General features: G+C 41.8%; 1 protein-coding gene and 1 non-coding gene across 2 annotated transcripts; both read left to right on the plus strand.

Annotated features, from left to right (window-relative positions):
- Nucleotides 1-2,372: 2,372 nt before the first annotated feature.
- trnal-aag lies at nucleotides 2,373-2,454 on the plus strand. Its single transcript has one exon. It is a non-coding gene; the product is annotated as a tRNA-Leu (tRNA).
- A 266-nt stretch (nucleotides 2,455-2,720) lies between these two features.
- LOC120029798 (DNA-directed RNA polymerase III subunit RPC5-like) lies at nucleotides 2,721-12,978 on the plus strand. Its single transcript, XM_038975070.1, has 20 exons — nucleotides 2,721-2,831; nucleotides 6,357-6,456; nucleotides 6,584-6,634; nucleotides 6,736-6,813; nucleotides 6,939-7,054; nucleotides 7,179-7,261; nucleotides 7,382-7,539; nucleotides 7,623-7,742; nucleotides 7,838-7,923; nucleotides 8,067-8,111; nucleotides 8,200-8,291; nucleotides 8,422-8,542; nucleotides 8,777-8,858; nucleotides 9,015-9,074; nucleotides 9,257-9,414; nucleotides 9,524-9,585; nucleotides 9,677-10,173; nucleotides 11,492-11,569; nucleotides 11,828-11,953; nucleotides 12,330-12,978. Exons 2-20 carry the CDS (start codon nucleotides 6,418-6,420, stop codon nucleotides 12,384-12,386), a joined length of 2,109 nt encoding a protein of 702 aa, XP_038830998.1. The 5' UTR covers nucleotides 2,721-2,831; nucleotides 6,357-6,417; the 3' UTR covers nucleotides 12,387-12,978.
- Nucleotides 12,979-17,937: the final 4,959 nt, after the last annotated feature.

Genomic DNA, 17,937 nt, shown 5'->3' on the forward strand with positions numbered 1-17,937 from the left:
ACACAATCTGGCTTCATGAGGAACAGACATATTTCTAACAATGTCAGACTAGTATTAGACATACTTGACTACTCAGACCTAATAACTGAGGATAGCTTCATATTATTTTTAGATTTTTATAAAGCATTTGACACAGTAGAGCATCAGTTTCTCTTCCACTCCCTTGAGAGACTTGGCTTTGGGGATTTTTTATGTAAGGCTATTAAGACTCTCTATGCAAATGGTAACAGCTCTATCAAATTGAAATATGGCACCTCACCTAGATTTGAGTTAAAGAGAGGAATTAGGCAAGGTTGTCCTATCTCCCCGTACCTGTTTTTATTCATCACCCAACTTCTTGCAAATTCTTTAAAAAATAGTCCTGTACAAGGTATTTCCATAGCTGGTAAAGAAATTATTATCAGCCAGCTGGCTGATGATACTACACTTTTTCTGAAAGACGCTAACCAAATTCCCATATCGATCAATGTGATACAATCCTTTTCCAAAGCGTCTGGTCTATACCTTAACATTAATAAATGTGAATTCATAGCTGTCAAAGATTGTGTGACACCTTCATATTATGGTATTCCAGTAAAAGAAGAACTTACATATTTAGGCATAACCATTATAAAGGATCAGAAGTCTAGAGGCTTACTAAATTTTAACCCTCTTTTAAAAATACCCAGAAGAATCTAAATCAATGGCTACAGAGGGACTTATCTTTAAAAGGTAGAGTCCTAATAACCAAGGCCGAAGGTATCTCTAGACTAACATATGGCGCTCTATCTTTATATCTTGACAGTAAAATAAGCAAGGAGATAGACCAGATGCTTTTCAACTTTCTTTGGAGAAACCGTACCCATTACATTAGGAAAACTGTTGTAATGAACACTTATGAGAATGGTGGACTGAATTTTCTGGACTTTACTACTTTAAATAATACTTTTAAGATCAATTGGATAAAACAATTCCCAAGAAGACCCACTTCTATCTGGAATTTTATTCCTCATCATGTCTTCTCTACTTTTGGTGGCCTTAACTTCATGTTGTTTTGCAATTATAATATTGACAAAATTCCAGTGAAACTTTCTGCTTTTCATCGGCAGGTTTTCTTGTCATGGTCCTTAATTTATAAACACAATTTTTCTCCACGCAGATATTATATATAGAATAATCGGGATATATTGTATAAAAATACTTCTTTGTTTTTAGAATATTGGTTCCCGAAATAATATCGTATTGGTGAGCCAACTGGTAAATGCAGAGGGTCTTTTACTCAGTTATAAGTAATTCTTATCACTTTACAAGGTCCCTGTAACACCTAAAGATTTTGCAATTGTTTTAGACGCCATTTCCTCAGGTGTTGCTCTGTTATTCAGGAACGTGTCAAGACCTGACCCTCAGAGCCTACCTTCTATTGACCCTGTTGACTCATCAGTAGGAAAGATTTGTTTCTCTTTTGGTCCATTCAACAACAGAGCGATACGAACCTTGTTTCAGCAGGATGTTGTATCTATACCTTATGTCATGCCTTATTGGAATGGATTTATTGATAATATCTGTTGGAAAAAAGTTTGGATGTTGCCACACACATACCTACTTGTTAACAAAATTAAGGAAGTTTCCTTTAAAATTATTCATAAATATTATCCTGCCAACCACTATATGAAGAAGTTTAAGGAAAACATCAACTCAAATTGTTCCTTTTGTAATGACGACCCAGAAACAGTGTTGCATCTTTTTTGGCATTGTATATATGTAAGAAAACTGTGGCAAGACATCAGTAGATTTATAATTGAACACATTTATGAAGATTTGACACTATTGTGGAGAGATTCTTTACATACGATAGAAATAAGCTGAAACATTTTTATGTAATTCATTTCATTATTCTTTTGTCCACATTTCATATACACAAATGTAAATTTACTAACAAAAAACACATTGTAACTGTATTTTAAGACAGTTAAACACTCTACTAACAAAAAGCTGTTAGAATTGTAAGTGTATGTATGTCCCTTAATTAAGGTCCTTGTGTAATTGTAATGTGATATTGTACCCCCTAGCTCGATTGTCCATTATATATAATCTATATATACTTGTGTTCCCTTATGTACTTTCTGTATTGATTTGTTGTTAATAAAATTAAAAAACATTAAAAAATTAAAAAACATTGGTAACAAGTTTATAATGGCAACGAGGCACCTCTGGGGCTTGTGGGACATGGCCAATATACCAAGGCTAAGGGCTGTATCCAGGCACTGTACCACACCCCCTCGGGCCTTACTGCTTAGTTATCAATATTTAGCGGCAATACTGACTGTTTGTAAACAATTAAAGACGACAATATCTGTGTATTAAGTGTGTTATTTTCCGCGTTTATGTTATATGATAGCGTGGCCGAGCGGTCTAAGGCGCTGGATTAAGGCTCCAGTCTCTTCGGGGGCGTGGGTTCGAATCCCACCGCTGTCAATATATATCTTTTTTATCCCGGGTGATGTACTCAGACAGTCCAAGCGGTAACTCGCGAACAGAGCAGACTATAATTATGTATACACTGTATTAACAAAACGTAGCAATGCTACTCAATTTCACACGGTATTATGACTTCAAGTACATTATCTTATTTTAAGAGCTTTTGCGACATCTGCAGGCAAGAAAGTTAACGTTTTTATCGCTTTGCATTGTGGGAACACAAATAGCAGCTCCTCCCCACGTGTGGCCATGTCTGTGTGAAGCTCTAGAGCCAAGCAACATGGCAGCATTCGCAGACAGCTACCGCAACTTTAGCCAGCTCACTTGAAGTGAACGTGAATGACATAAACGGAGGGAAACGGTCAAATGGGCAGGTGAGATTTAGTCCTCAGTTTAATTGATATACCAGTGAAAACTTATTTTAAAACAATCGAGGCCTGGCAAATAACTTTCAATTATTTTGATTGCTCGGTACATTAATAGCTAACGTTACAGATATAACGTTAGCTAGCTAGCCACAATTACTTTGCGGTTTTGGACCGCGTTACTCTTGTTATTTCACGAATTCGTTTTGTTTTAGCGATTCGTTTTGACTCACTGGGTTTGGTCGAATGACTAGCTCGCTAACACAGATATGCTAGCTCGTTAGCTACTAACGTTAGCCGTCTTAAGCAGGTGACTTGTCATGATGTGTCAATGTAAATAAGCTATGTACGCTAACGCTAGCAAATTCCACTAACACATGCTATTTTACTGCGATAACTACACACGATGATAAAGGTATTTAGCTTACACCTTTAACTTAGCTACATAGCTAGTTGTTGGCTAGTTAGCTATGTTGTTTATGGTGATAATGTGTGTCTGTAGCTAACGTTAGCTAGCTCGATGGTAGTCTAATTATTCAGGCTGTAACACACAAGTAATTGGTAACGTTATATAGTTCGTCTGCAGAATAGGGGAAATGTTCCTTATCAGCCAGAATGTTCAATACAATTACACTTATTCGACCAGTTGTCTGTGGGTTTTGCCCTTAAGCTGCTGGAATTTGAGACAAGGTATGCACAGGAAGGTATTGTTTACCTAATGAAATGTTATTTGTCACATGCGCCAAAACCCAACAGGTGTGTAAACTTGACTGTGAGCTGCTAACTTATTGACCCTTGATCAACAATGCAGAGTTTAAAAGTAATGCATAACAATAACAAGGCTACATACAAGAAGGTACGAGGTAGTTGAGGTAATATGTAGGTAGGGGTAAAAGTGACTAGGCAAACAGGATAGATAATAAACAGAGTAGTAGCAGCTTTTGTGGAGAGTGTGAAAGTGGTTGTTGTCTGACATTCTCCCTGTAGTCTCATCATCGTCTCAGCAAACTTGATGATGGTGTTGGAGTCGTTCATGGTCAAACAGTCGTGGGTGAACATGGAGTACAGGAGGGGACTAAGCACGCACCCCTGAGGGGCCCCAGTGTTGAGGGTCAGCATGGCAGATGTTGTTACCTACCCTCACCACCTGAGGGTGGCCCATCAAAGTCGAGAATCAAGTTGCAGAGGGAGACAATGATTATGGTATATTCTGAATCAGGGGAGAATGGAGAACACACTTTTTTTTATATCTACATTTTTTTTAAATAAATCTCAATCCTCCCCTGATTCAGAATATAAAATGTTCATGGCATGCTTGGTTCAATAGCTATTGACAAAGAAACCCAAATATCCAATAAAAAACAGATTAATGTTCTCGGTACCGAACCAGACTTTTAAACAAGTTAACCTCACTAGGGTATGTGGGACGGTAGCGTCAACATACAGTGAAACTGCAGGGCGCCAAATTCAAAACAACAGAAATCCCATAATTAAAATTCCTCAAACATACAAGTATTTTACACCATTTTAAAGATAAACTTGTTGTAAATCCAGCCACATGTCCGATTTCAAAAAGGCTTTACGACGAAAGCACACCAAACGATTATGTTAGGTCAGAGCCAAGTCACAGAAAAACACAGCCATTTTTCTAGCCAAAGAGAGGAGTCACAAAAAGCAGAAATAGAGATACAATTAATCACTAACCTTTGATGATCTTCATCAGATGACACTCATAGGACTTCATGTTACACAATACATTTATGTTTTGTTCGGTAAAGTTCATATTTGTATCCAAAAATCTGAGTTTACATTGGAGCGTTATGTTCAGTAGTTCCAAAACATCCGGTGATTTTGCAGAGAGCCACATCAATTTACAGAAATACTCATAATAAACATTGCTAAAAGATACAACTGTTATGCATGGAATTTTAGATCCACTTCTCCTTAATGCAACCACTGTCAGATTTCAAAAAAACTTTACGGAAAAAGCAAACCATGCAATAATCTGAGTACGGCGCTCAGAGACAAACAACCCAAACAGATATCCGCCATATTGTGTAGTCAACAGAAGTCAGAAATGGCATTATAAATATTCACTTACCTTTGATGATCTTCATCAGAATGCACTCCCAGGAATCCCAGTTCCACAATACATGTTTGATTTGTTCGATAAAGTCCATTTATGTCCAAATACCTCCTTAGTTAAAGTAGCTACAAATATTCAAATGTAAACTTGTTTTTTTTCTTGAATCGTACTCCAACAATTTTTTGATACTTAAACTCCATGACACTCCCTCCATTGTCACTATTAACTTATGGCTGGGATGATACCAGTATCGCGATCCTCATTAGTATCTTGGCAAGGAAACAAAACATGAAGCGGATTTAACTTCTTTAGGAAAACAGCCCTAATGTTAGAAACAAACAATTTTGTTATCCAGAGTCAGATGTAGTTATTTTCCAAGCTATAGCACACAAGATATTACATACAGCAGGTTTTTAAAGGACCAAAGAGTGTGCTTTGGTCCTTTAAACCACTAGTTCTTTCCTTCCCCCTCTGGGTGACAGGGGGTCTGATTGAAATTATTCATTGCAAACCTGATCTGACATATTTGGATTCTTGTAGTCAGTCATGACATTGTTTTATATTTGCGAGTTCCAGTACTAGCTGTATATACGGGAGACGTAGGTCTATATTCTGAAGACGCGGGTTTGATTTTAGCGCCATTCTTCTGCGTCATAATTCACAAGACTTCTCTCCAACTTCGCCACGGTCTCCACCTGGTTAGCTAAGCTTATGCGCAGAAACACGTAATTAGGTCTAACGGTTGTCTCGTGCCGAACTGCTCATGTGCAGGCCTTGAAAGGCACTCTGTCGATTTTAGAAAATTTTTGACAAAGGAAAACATGTCACTTTCACAAGATGTTGAGCTACTTAAGACATTGGCTCGAATTTACGTCGTGCCTTTAGATTTTGAGAATTAACAACTAAGGACGAAATGTTATTTTCTCAAACTCGTCTGGTCTGTCGAGTCTGCTTCACGAAAGGTTCCCGGAAGTATCGCAATGTTGGGCCTCTGGGTTTAGCAATTCTGTGGCATCTCTAGCTAGCTTTCCATCCAATTGGTGACAGATTTTCATGTGAATATTCAATCATCTGCATTAAAACAATATGCACATTTTCCCAACAGAGATGTTTCCATCAAGTTGATAAAAGGCTGCGTGTGATGAGTGCACAGTACCAAATAAAAAAAGTTTTTTTTTTTAATCGCATTATCAACTCTACTGATGGTTTTCTCAAAGAAACATTGCGTTGTATAGCAAGTGTGCCCACTCTGGTATTGGCACGTGCGCTCTACACTGTATCTGCACGTATAGTCTACATGATGAGATTATTATGGAAAAAAGAGCGAGATTCTTTTTGTCAAACGGAAGCCGAGCGTTGATCATGTAACCAGAATAAGACCCTTGATATTTATTGGAAAGTAGCCTCTGTTAGAGTGTCTCAGTCACTCAGCATTTCTTTCATCCTAGGTTGGGTCCCCAGAGGTCTGCTGCTGCTCTTTGACGTCTCCCCCAGACCTCTCCCCTCACTATGGCCAGTGAGGAGGACGATGACCACATCATACAAGAGGTGAGTGACTAGGTTCCCCATTTTCCAGTATGTTTCTGCCCAAGCCTAGGTTTGATCTTCTTGGCAAGGCGATGATGAGTGATGAAAATAATATGAACCAAAGCTTTCTCTCTTTCTGTGTCTTTAGATTGATGTATACCTAGCTAAAAGCCTTGCGGACAAGCTATATCTGTTCCAGGTAAACCTACATCTATTCGGCATCAAGATGTGTCGATTTGATATGTTTGTGGTAAAAATAATTTGTTAATCTTTATCTTGATTTTTTTTCTCCTTTTATAGTATCCAGTACGCCCTTCCTCTATGACCTATGATGATGTCACTCATCTATCTGCCAAGATCAAGCCCAAGCAGCAGAAGGTGTGACAGGGCTCCCTTGTTAGAGATTTCCATCTCCCATTGATACCTAAATGACAACTTATGATTCATCTTCCTCAGCCTGTTAATTATAAAACATTCTCGGCTTACGATTTGTCTCTCTGTAGGTGGAGTTGGAGATGGCCATTAACACTCTGAGTCCTAACTACTGTCGAAGTAAAGGAGAGCAGATTGCCCTCAATGTGGACGGAACCACCTCAGAGGACTCCAACACCTACTCTGTGTGAGTGCAATACTTAGTACACGTTGTGCTGGTTCGCTTCTTAGTACTCTGTTAGTCCTTACGTCTCAGTTGTGTATGTGGCATGCTGGGAATTGACACTGATCATTGATCAATCTCCTTGCAGGAAGATGATGGACAAACAGACGTTCACATCCATCCAGTCCACAACCAACACCTCCAGATACGCTGCTGCTGTCTTCAGGAAAGGTAGCTGTGTTTCTCTACATTCATATCCAATCGGCCCTGATCAGCACTGTCATTGCTCCTGCTTGTGTTTATGTTAGTGTCAATATCTAAATGTTTGTCACTGACTTGTGTTGTCACCAGGGGAGCTCCACATCACGCCGCTGCAGGGTATCCTCCAGATGCGACCCAGCTTCTCCTATCTGGATAAGGCTGACGGCAAACACAGAGAGAGGGAGGCCGCTAACGAAGGGGGAGACTCTTCTCAGGATGAGGTGGAGGAAGATGTCAAGGCCGTCACTGTAAGGAAACACACAGTTACAATCACAGTTCTCACACAATGATCCTCTTAAAACAATTGTTGAGCTCCGTTTCTTCGCTCTAGGTGAGGTTTTCCCGTCCTGAGTCGGACCAGGCTCGTCAGCGGCGTATCCAGTCGTACGACTTCCTTCAGAAGAAACAGGCAGAGGAGCCCTGGGTCTACCTGCATTACCACGGCCTCAACGTAATGAGGCGTTCTCATGCACTCTTTTCTGGCCTCTGTTAATCCAAGTCACTGCCAATACCAATTCAACACCTGCTTTATGTGTGTGTGTTTAGGATGGCCGGTCAGACCACGAGAGGCAATACCTGTACTGTCAGGCCATGGGAGGCTCTGAGAACACAGAACTGGTAAAAACACCAAAGTGAGTACTAACCCGTAGTGTCCCTATTTAAGTGTCTGCTTTTGCTTTATTTTTGTGCTGTTTTTTGACACTCAGGCTGCTTTTGTGTGACCTCCCTTATGTCTCTTTCCTCCCACTCCCTTTATTCATCTCTCTTCTCTCAGGGAGTACCTGGCAATGCTCATGCCCCCTATCACAGAGGAGAAGATGTAAGTAACACTTACATGAAGTGTGTAATGTACTACTTATTCCATGTAAAATTTCAGGTATGAAACCGATGTCCTGTGTGTGTATCAGTGTGAGGCCCGTAGGTCCCAGTAATGTGCTGTCCATGGCTCAGCTCCGGACCCTGCCGCTAGGTGACCAGGTCAAAACCCTGTTGAAGAATGGTACGCTCACTAACTGCTAACCTTGTTACTTTCAATCCAATAAATTGTTATTGTCCCCAACGGAAATTGAAATATTTGTACATGCTTTTCTCCATCTTATTCTTTCCATCATTTCTCTCCTCCCCTCTAGTCAAAGTGATACCGTTTGCCAACCTGATGGGTTTGTTGACCCCTGGGACAGACTCCACTGCAGTGCTGCGCTGCATCCAGCAGGTGGCGCTACTGGTGCAGGGCAACTGGGTGGTCAAGAGGTGAGACCAGCAGAGCAGGACTGTGGAGGCACTAGGCCCTAGGGACCAGGTTCACAGATCAAAATTAAATCGATCCAAAATGTAGTTCTAATTCGGGTTTAGTTTTTCAATAACTAAATATGTGATTTCATGAACAGAGATTATGCTTGAATACTAAAAATATATTTATATTGTCCCAGAAATATTTCAGGTCATGTTCCTGAAACCAATTGAACAGTTTTTTTCTTCCCTCAGTGATGTGCTGTATCCTAAGAACAGCTGTAGTCCCCACAGTGGTGTGCCTGCTGAAGTGCTGTGTCGAGGAAGAGACTTTGTGGTGAGTTACACTGTATATATCCCTACCATATCTCATAGCATATCTTCCTGCACAGGTCCACAGTAAAATGTACCACACGTTCAAATTTCAAGAGAATTCATGGTGAAAAAAAAAAATCCGTTTTGAATCCTGTTAATTACCTGTTTCTCTTTTCAGATGTGGAGATTCACTCAGGAGCGCTCAGTGATGAGGAAGGAGATCACAGCCATCATCAAGGTAATCAGCTGTTTAAACAGTTGATACTACTAGTGATACATAGACCTATAGTCTCTCACCTGGCCAAAGATGATATACCCAATTAAAGTACAACTTTATTTAAAGTACATGGTGTAACACACTCACTAACAGTTAGCCCTAGAGGGTGTTACTAAATGTCTGTCCACACCTATTATTTTCAGCTCCCGCCAGAGGATGTGAAGGACTTCCTGGAACACATGGCGGTGCCTCGTATAAACCGTGGCTGGGAGTTCATGTTGCCAAGCGACAGTGACTTCATCAAAAAGCACCCTGACGTGGCCCAGCGGCAGCACATGCTGTGGATGGGGATACAGAGCAAGTAAGAGACGATATACGCGAACACACACTATCACTCACTGTTTCTCTTGGTATGGTAATGTGGAAAGAGACTGGGTTGATTTTATTGTTCGTGGTGGTTTTGTTTGCAGATTGGAGAAGGTCTTCAACTTCTCTAAGGAGGACGTGGTATCCAAAAAGCACCCACAAACAGGTGTGTACTGATTGTGTGCTCATAGGAAAGTCCCTCTGGCATAAGGTATTTATGTGTCTCTAGCTGAAAACTGTGTGCCTCTCTGTTACAGAAGCTATGCACGTGAGTGGCGAGCAGCGTCTGAAAGCAGCCCATGAGCGTGCACGACAGAACCAGCCCTCTCTTCAGAAGGACCTGAGCGCTCGTCGACAGGGAAAGGGTGGAGCCGGACCGAGCGGTGGAACCGGGGTCAGAGTCAAAGAGGAACCTGTCAGCGACGGTGAAGACGAACCCATGGACACATCCTCTTCCTCCTCCGCTCTCCCTAACGGGTTGGTAAACGGTTACCCATCCGCCGCCACTTCCGCTGCCTTGAATCCTCATAACGGGCACGGCGGGACTCACACGCACTCACCGCCCCCTGAGCTGAGGGACTTTGTGTGGAACATGTTCAGGAAGCAGCATGTGCTGACGCTGAGCGAAGTCAAGAGGCTGTTCAACCTCCACCTGGCCTCCCTGCCTCCCGGAGACAGCCTGTTCCACTCCATCTCAGACCGCCTGCTACAGGATACTATACTGATGAGCCACTGCAAACAGATACTGGTGCCTGTGAGTATTAGAGCCCTAACCCTGCTACAGGATTACTATCCGATGAGGTTTGGTCTTGGTTTAAGATTGTGAAAAGGTCATGGGGATGGGGTTAGTTCCACTGGAAAGCGTAAACTGACAACCCACTGTGGTACTGGAGGATTTCAGTTAGACAGGCCTGTTCTTCCACCCGATGAGTAAGCCTGGATATCCAAAGAAACATCCTCTCCCTGAACTAAAGATATCGGCGTTAGGCTCCCAGCCAGATGAAACTTAGCCTGCCTGGGCTCTCTGCTACTCCTGAATGGTGGTCTCTTGCTTGCCTCAGGAGTGCGGCTATCACCTTTCCTAAACAGAATAACAAACTAACGGTGGTTTTGGTATGTGACCTATCCCTGTAGCAGCACACCAGCTTTGCTCCTGAGGGTAGTAGGTAGAGAGCAGTGATGCACTGGAGGGTTGGCCTTCTCAGGTTCAGCTCTGAATAGAGCCTGATGGCTGTGGGATTGTAGAATCTAGCTGTTCAATTGAACTACAACCCACCAGCCTGTACTGTACCTTAGGCGAAGCCTACATTTTCCTGTGAGGTGTGGCTCTTCAAACGTTGCTCTCATTGTTATGTCTTAATTCCATAGGACACATCAGAGAAACAGTTGAATGAACATTGTTAGCATTAATACCAAGACATGCCTATTGTATGGATAAGGACCTCATCTTCTCCCTCGTATCAGATCCCCTTTCAACCTGGCTTAGGTTCTTATCCTCCTCTCTCCTCAGGATGTGGTAGGATTTTAGGCCCTGGAGGGGTGGAGGACCCCATCCCACTGTTAAATAGCTTCTGTTATTGGCTGAGAGGACAAAGCCTATTACTGGTTAGAAATTGGCTAGGATCAGATTAACCGTAAACATTAGGCAGGCGGAAGGCAAAACTTTTAGATCATCCTCTAGGGCAACTTCATCCTATCCCAGCAGGGGTTAATGCTTACTGGGAGTGGAGAGGGTTGATTTAGTGATTGGTTTATTTGTTTTGGTCATTTAGCAGTTGCTCTTATCAAGAGCGACTTAGTCATTTTATGAACACAGCACGCCTGTCTGTAGATGTGCATTGCCTCAGTGTTTTGTTGGGATTGGGAATAATACAAAGTGTTGTAAAAAAGGTCTCTTCTGTCTGTAAATCCAAGTGCAATGAGATTGTGTGGGTCACTTCAGCGGTTTCTTTCCTGTCCCCTTAGTTTCTTCAGTTGTCTTTCTCTTCTCTTCATTTCATTGGTTCTATCTATTTTATCCTCTTTCTTGTAATTTCAATAGTTGTTTCCTTCCTCTCTTTTCTTCCCTGTAGTTTCCAGCCCAGAGCACAGCAGCTGCTGATGAGCAGAAGGTGTTTGCTGTGTGGGAGACAGGAGAGACCTTCGACAAGGTAACAACGACAGGGGCAAGGGTGGGGTTCTTTATATCAAGTCTGTACAAATGTTGTTTTTTTACTGTTTTTCCACATTCCTACTGCACCCACTGAATCACTCGGAGTATGTGTATGTCCTGTATTATGGTTTTGAAGTCATTGAGAAATACATGGATCATGTCTTAAGCCGTTTGCCTTCTCTAACTTGAGATCAGGATGTGTTAAAGGATTCTACTGTCTACATTTCAAGATCTTGTTGTATGTCCTGCCCCTCAGCATCGTCAGGTCCTGTATGAGATCTTCATGAAGAACTACCGAGTGAGGAGGAACGTGATCCAGACCAGGCTGACGCAGGAGATGGGAGACCAGGTTACCAAGGCCGATGTGGACCGCCTGCTTAAGGTACGGCTGGTCTCAGAACATAGTTATAGAACAGACTGTTGAACAGCGTCTCAAACTGGCTTTAGAAACAGGCTCTAGAATGGGCTGTTAGAACCAACTTTATAATAGGCTCTGGAACCAGCTTTAGAATGGGTTCTAGAACCAACTTTATAATAGACTCTGGAACCAGCTTTAGAATGGGTTCTGGAACCAACTTTATAATAGGCTCTGGAACCAGCTTTAGAATGGGTTCTGGAACCAACTTATAATAGAGTTGCCATTGAGTAACTGAGTGGGTACAGAGTTGACACAGTTGCAAAGCTCTAGGAACCCCTTCAGAACTGTCTCAAGAACCATCTGTGTTTCTAACCTATGTTCTCTGGTCCTTTCTTATTAGGAGTGCTGTGTGAGCTTTGGAGGGATGTGGTACCTAAAGGGTACCCTACAGTCCTGACAACGTTGAGGACACGCCCCTGTGGCCACCATCAACCAACCAAACCCACTCCCCCAGAGCCTAGTGGGAGGGCTCTGTACGGGAAGGCGGGACAGCCAGACACACAAACCAATTGTAGCCCTCCTGCCCCCAGCTCTCCGGACTGGGATTGGAGGACTGAGATGTCCGTCATCTGCTCCGGTCAGAACATGACACTTGTTGTTAATGCAGCTAAAGAAGTCACTTCTAAGCTCGGCCCAAACGGAGCCGATCTGTTGGACAGAAGACCTTCCATATTCACGCTAAGGGCTGGAGCAGGAGCAGAGGAGATGTATATGACCGAGACAATACTGAAAAAATTGGAGGTGATGTACTATGTCATTATTTCCCAATCTGTTTCTCTAGTACCCCCCAGAACTGCAAATTTTTGCTCTAGCCCAGAACCGGTACACTTGATCCAACTAATGTAGGTGGGCTGGTTCAGGGTCTGAGCACAAATGTGCAGTCCTGGAGGTACTCGAGGAATGGATCGGGGAACACTGTACAGTCGTGGCCAAAGTTTTGAGAATGACACACCCATTAATTTTCACAGTCTACTGCCTCAGTTTGTATCATGGCAATTTGCATATATTCCAGAATGTTATGAAGAGTGATCAGATGAATTGCAATTAATTGCAAAGTCCCTCTTTGCCATGCAAATGAACTGAATCACCAAAAAACATTTCCACTGCATTTCAGCCCTGCCACAAAAGGACCAGCTGACATGTCAGTGATTCTCTCGTTAACACAGGTGTGAGTGTTGACGAGGACAAGGCTGGAGTTCACTCTGTCATGCTGATTGAGTTTGAATAACAGACTGGAAGCTTCAAAAGGAGGGTGGTGCTTGGAATCATTGTTCTTCCTCTGTCAACCATGGTTACCTGCAAGGAAACACGTGCCGTCATCATTGCTTTGCACAAAAAGGGCTTCACAGGCAAGGATATTGCTGCCAGTAAGATTGTTCCTAAATCAACCATTTATCGGATCATCAAGAACTTCAAGGAGAGCGGTTCAATTGTTGTGAAGAAGGCTTCAGGGCGCCCAAGAAAGTCCAGCAAGCGCCAGGACCATCTCATAAAGTTGATTCCGCTGTGGGGCACCACCAGTACAGAGCTTGCTCAGAAATGGCAGCAGGCAGGTGTAAGTGCATCTGCACGCACAGTGAGGCAAAGACTTTTGGACGATGGCCTGGTGTCAAGAAGTGCAGCAAAGAAGCCACTTCTCTCCAGGAAAAACATCAGGGACAGACTGATATTCTGCAAAAGGTACAGGGATTGGACTGCTGAGGACTGGGGTAAAGTCATTTTCTCTGATGAATCCCCTTTCCGATTGTTTGGGGAATCCGGAAAAAAAACTTGTCCGGAGAAGACAAGGTGAGCGCTACCATCAGTCCTGTGTCATGCCAACAGTAAAGCATCCTGAGGCCATTCATGTGTGGGGTTGCTTCTCAGCCAAGAGAGTGGGCTCTCTCACAATTTTGCCTAAGAACACAGCCATGAATAAAGAATGGTACCAACATATCCTCCGAGAGCAACTTCTCACAACCATCCAGGAACAGTTTGGTGATGAACAATGTCTTTTCCAGCATGATGGAGCACCTTGCCATAATGCAAAAGTGATAACTAAGTGGCTCGAGGAACAAAATATCGATATTTTGGGTCCATGGCCAGGAAACTCCCCAGACCTTAATCCCATTGAGAACTTGTGGTCAATCCTCAAGAGGCGGGTGGACAAAAAAAAAACACAAATTCTGACAAACTCCCAGCATTGATTATGCAAGAATGGGCTGCCATCAGTCAGGATGTGGCCCAGAAGTTAATTGACAGCATGCCAATTGCAGAGGTCTTGAAAAAGGGTCAACACTGCAAATATTGACTCTTTGCATCAACTTCATGTAATTGTCAATAAAAGCCTTAGACACTTATGAAATGCCTGTAATTATACGTCAGTATTCCATAGTAACATCTGACAAAAATATCTAAAGACACTGAAGCAGCAAACTTTGTGGAAATTAATATTTGTGTCATTCTCAAAACTTTTGGTCATGACTGTACTATGCCATTGAGAATTAGACTATTTTGATAGTGATCCTTAATTATTTTGTTTTTGAATTAAGCAAATCAAATTGTATTTGTCACATGCTTCAAATACAACAAAATGTGTAGACCTTACAGTGAAATGCTTACTTACAAGCCCTTAACCAACAATGCAGTTAAGAAAATTATCAAAAAAAATTAAATAAGAAATTAAATAGAAGTATTTTACTAGACTGAGGGTGGTGTCCACTAAGGAAGCAAGTGAGTGCAGTTCATAGTCCAATTTGTTTTTTTGTTTTTTCTCCACAATTTCGATCTTGTCTCATCGCTGCAACTCTCCAGCCGGCTTGGGAGGTGAAGGTCGAGTCATGCATCCTCCGAAACATGACCTGCCAAACTGCGCTGCTTAACACCCACCCGCTTGAACCCGGGTCTGTAGTGACACCTCTAGCACTGCGATACAGTGCCTTGTACTGCTGCGGCACTCGGGAGGCCAGGTCCAATGATTTTAACCTGATAGTGGCCTCTAAAAAATAAAATAAAATAAAAATCCATTTTACTATTCGCCTCCCCCGGAGTTTAAGGCCGTAACCAGGGTAGCACATTGCCAGGCTTGAGTTTTAAAATTCTCGGTACTCTTTTCTTGACTTTTAATTGAGGGAGAGTGGAGGAATTATAACTTTGTTTAGATATTCACTCCCCCGTCACTGATACAGAGGACAGCCCAGCATCGTGTTGAGGGTTATAGATCGGTTGGCTAACATGATGCGCGCATCGATGTGGCTGGAAGGCGTGAGTTGTTATGATTCTGAACGGTCAGATAGCTAGCAACAATGACAAGTTGCCATGTGGGTGGCTCGTTTCAGCTTGTAACTTGTTAACCCTTTGACGCATACAATCACTTATTTGTGATCAATGTTGAGTGGTCCCTGCAGCGTACGATCTCAAATACGTGATTGGAACAGTAGCAACATAACGTATGATGCAACAAACGCGTTGTCTGAACAGCATCTAAATATTATTTTGTACTGATGGAAAGTAAAGGTCTTAAACTTTATTCCTCCATTTTACAATAAAAGGTCAAAGATAAAAGAGAACTTCATCATCCAAGCATCACACGGAACACATCCACAGCTCAAACTCATTCAATAAACCAGTCTAAGTTGCGCTGACAAAAAAAAAAAAACACAAGTTGTCGACCTAACAGCTAGACTAGTTTACAATATACCACATCTCTGGTGGGCACAAAAGACTAATGTAATGTTTAGAAAATAAATGTGTGTCAGCTAAGCTAACAGCAGCTACATTCTTTATGATGGCAGCCATGTTTCTTTACGTTTTGCGAGAACTCCCTAATCCCAGACTTCACTATAATGCCGCATTCAAAACTGGGAAATTGGAAATCTCCGACTTCAGTGTATTGAAAACCACTGGGAACTCTGAAAATAATGAGCTCCGACTAGTGAAAAATAGATTTGAACGTCGTACAACTCGGGGCCTCTTTCTAAAGCTCTGACTTTCCGACGTGAAGATCACTTGTCATGATTTTACCTTGTATTTTTCCGAGTTCCAAGTAGTTTTGAACACAGCATAAGACGCAAATAAACAAAGTCAAAGATGGTTGCACCCATTGCCCAGAAAATATCATGTTAGTTTGGCCACTCTTCAGCATATTACAAATCTGCATGAGCTTGTTACTAGAGAACATGACAAGTTTTTAGTTTTTGACCAATCACAAAGCAAAAAAAATTGTTATCGCCTCACAGATCATCACCCAAATACAAGCCTACTGCCGAGCCGTAGCACTAACAGGGCTGACAGATTTGGTTGAAACCATTTTAGTGGAGTTTGAGGGGCATTCATTTAATTTGTGGGGGGGTTTCAGTGCACGGGGGAAGGTATCGTGGGGGGATATGATGGACGAAATAATACTATGAAGGGGGATTTATCAATAAATTGGCGGACAAACACAGAAGTTTATAAACTATAAATATACTGTGTACTTAGTAATACTTGAAGTTTATATAAATGTAACCAAGTTTTGTAAGGAGAATGATAACTGATCCACCCACATCATTCATCCCCTTAGATGGCACCAAAGCTTAATCCTGTCTAGCTCCATAGTTTACGAAAACCCATTATATCTACAACCTCGCTTCACTCATGCCACGTTCTCTGCATACAATATAGCTGATTAGACGCACGCACCATTCAATCTGATCGCCTGCACAAACTACCTCACTTTGTTGCTTACATGACTTTGTCCACCACCCTGTTCTCATTATCCTCAACCAGGCTAAAACCTATCCAAGCCATAATACTCACCGCATTTGAGAAATATCTTCCTCGCTTGGTGACGAGGCAGGCATCTGTAGGCTACATGTGGTGATAATACGTTGACATGGTGATGAAATGTAGCCACCACTATAGCCTAGTTTTTCCAGGGGAGAATAAATTTGTCATTTTTAAAAATGAAGAAAAAGTATTTAGGATGCCAGCCTTTCCTGGCCTTAGACATGGTCGCCATATGTACTATATATGCTCATACCACTCTCTCACTTGTTGTATGCCACTATTGTATCAAATACACCGGATTTAGTGCCTCAGGTTTCCCGCCCTATCTCACACGCAGCCCCGCAGACAGGCTAATACCAAAGCCTAAAGTGCTAAAAACTCACTCTGTAAGGGCTGTTTATTCATATTTAGAACTTACGTGTCAAAAGGGTATCATTAACATGTCGTGTTTTGACTGATGTCATTTCTATGCTATTATGGCAAAAATTCACAAGCTCGCTAACCAACAACTCTAATGATGTATTTAAGGAGACAAGTGCTCATTGTGCAAATGTATTTGTTTTCAATTAACATTTGGAGAATATAATTGACATGTCAACAGTCTAAGGCGCTAACCCCCCATCTATTTTTCCCCATAGTTGCGCACGCGTTGGTTTTGTTCCTAAACAATTAGTCTAGGAAACAGATTGTTGTACAGCGATCAATTAATAGTTGGATCAACATGAGTAGATAGACACATTAAACTACTGTTGTGAGTAAATTAAAAGAGAGGAGTGTGCCGAGGACTGAGGTGAATTATAATACAGGAGTGAATTGGTGTTGAAGTTATCGCAATAATTTACAACCAAATACTATCTGAATAAAACTTACATTTTTTTATTTAACCTTTTATTTAACTAGGCAAGTCAGTTAAGAACAAATTCTTATTTACAATGACAGCCTACCACGGCCAAACCCCTCCAACGCTGGGCCAATTGTGCACCGCCCTATAGGACTTCCAATCACAGCCGGATGTGACGCAGCCTGGTAGCAAATCCTTTAAACTGTTAACCCAAAGTTGTACCACGAGTGGAGGTGAATGTTACTTTGAAAGAAACTTAAACAAATTAATTTTATATTCGATACAGACATATTTCAAAACTGCACAGTTATGCACTTGGTAGTGGATCCTCATGGAAAATGTGAATAAAAACAATTGAATG

Source organism: Salvelinus namaycush, chromosome 35 (assembly GCF_016432855.1).
Source record: "Salvelinus namaycush isolate Seneca chromosome 35, SaNama_1.0, whole genome shotgun sequence".
NCBI classification, from domain to species: Eukaryota; Metazoa; Chordata; class Actinopteri; order Salmoniformes; family Salmonidae; genus Salvelinus; species Salvelinus namaycush.

Excerpts from the sequence above, each read along its gene's own strand:
- LOC120029798 (XM_038975070.1), top strand. The coding sequence starts at position 6,418 with ATGGCCAGTGAGGAGGACGATGACCACATCATACAAGAG. Across the intron at positions 6,457-6,583 it reads ATGACCACATCATACAAGAG|ATTGATGTATACCTAGCTAA; the intron begins GTGAGTGACTAG and ends CTGTGTCTTTAG. Across the intron at positions 7,055-7,178 it reads GACTCCAACACCTACTCTGT|GAAGATGATGGACAAACAGA; the intron begins GTGAGTGCAATA and ends ATCTCCTTGCAG.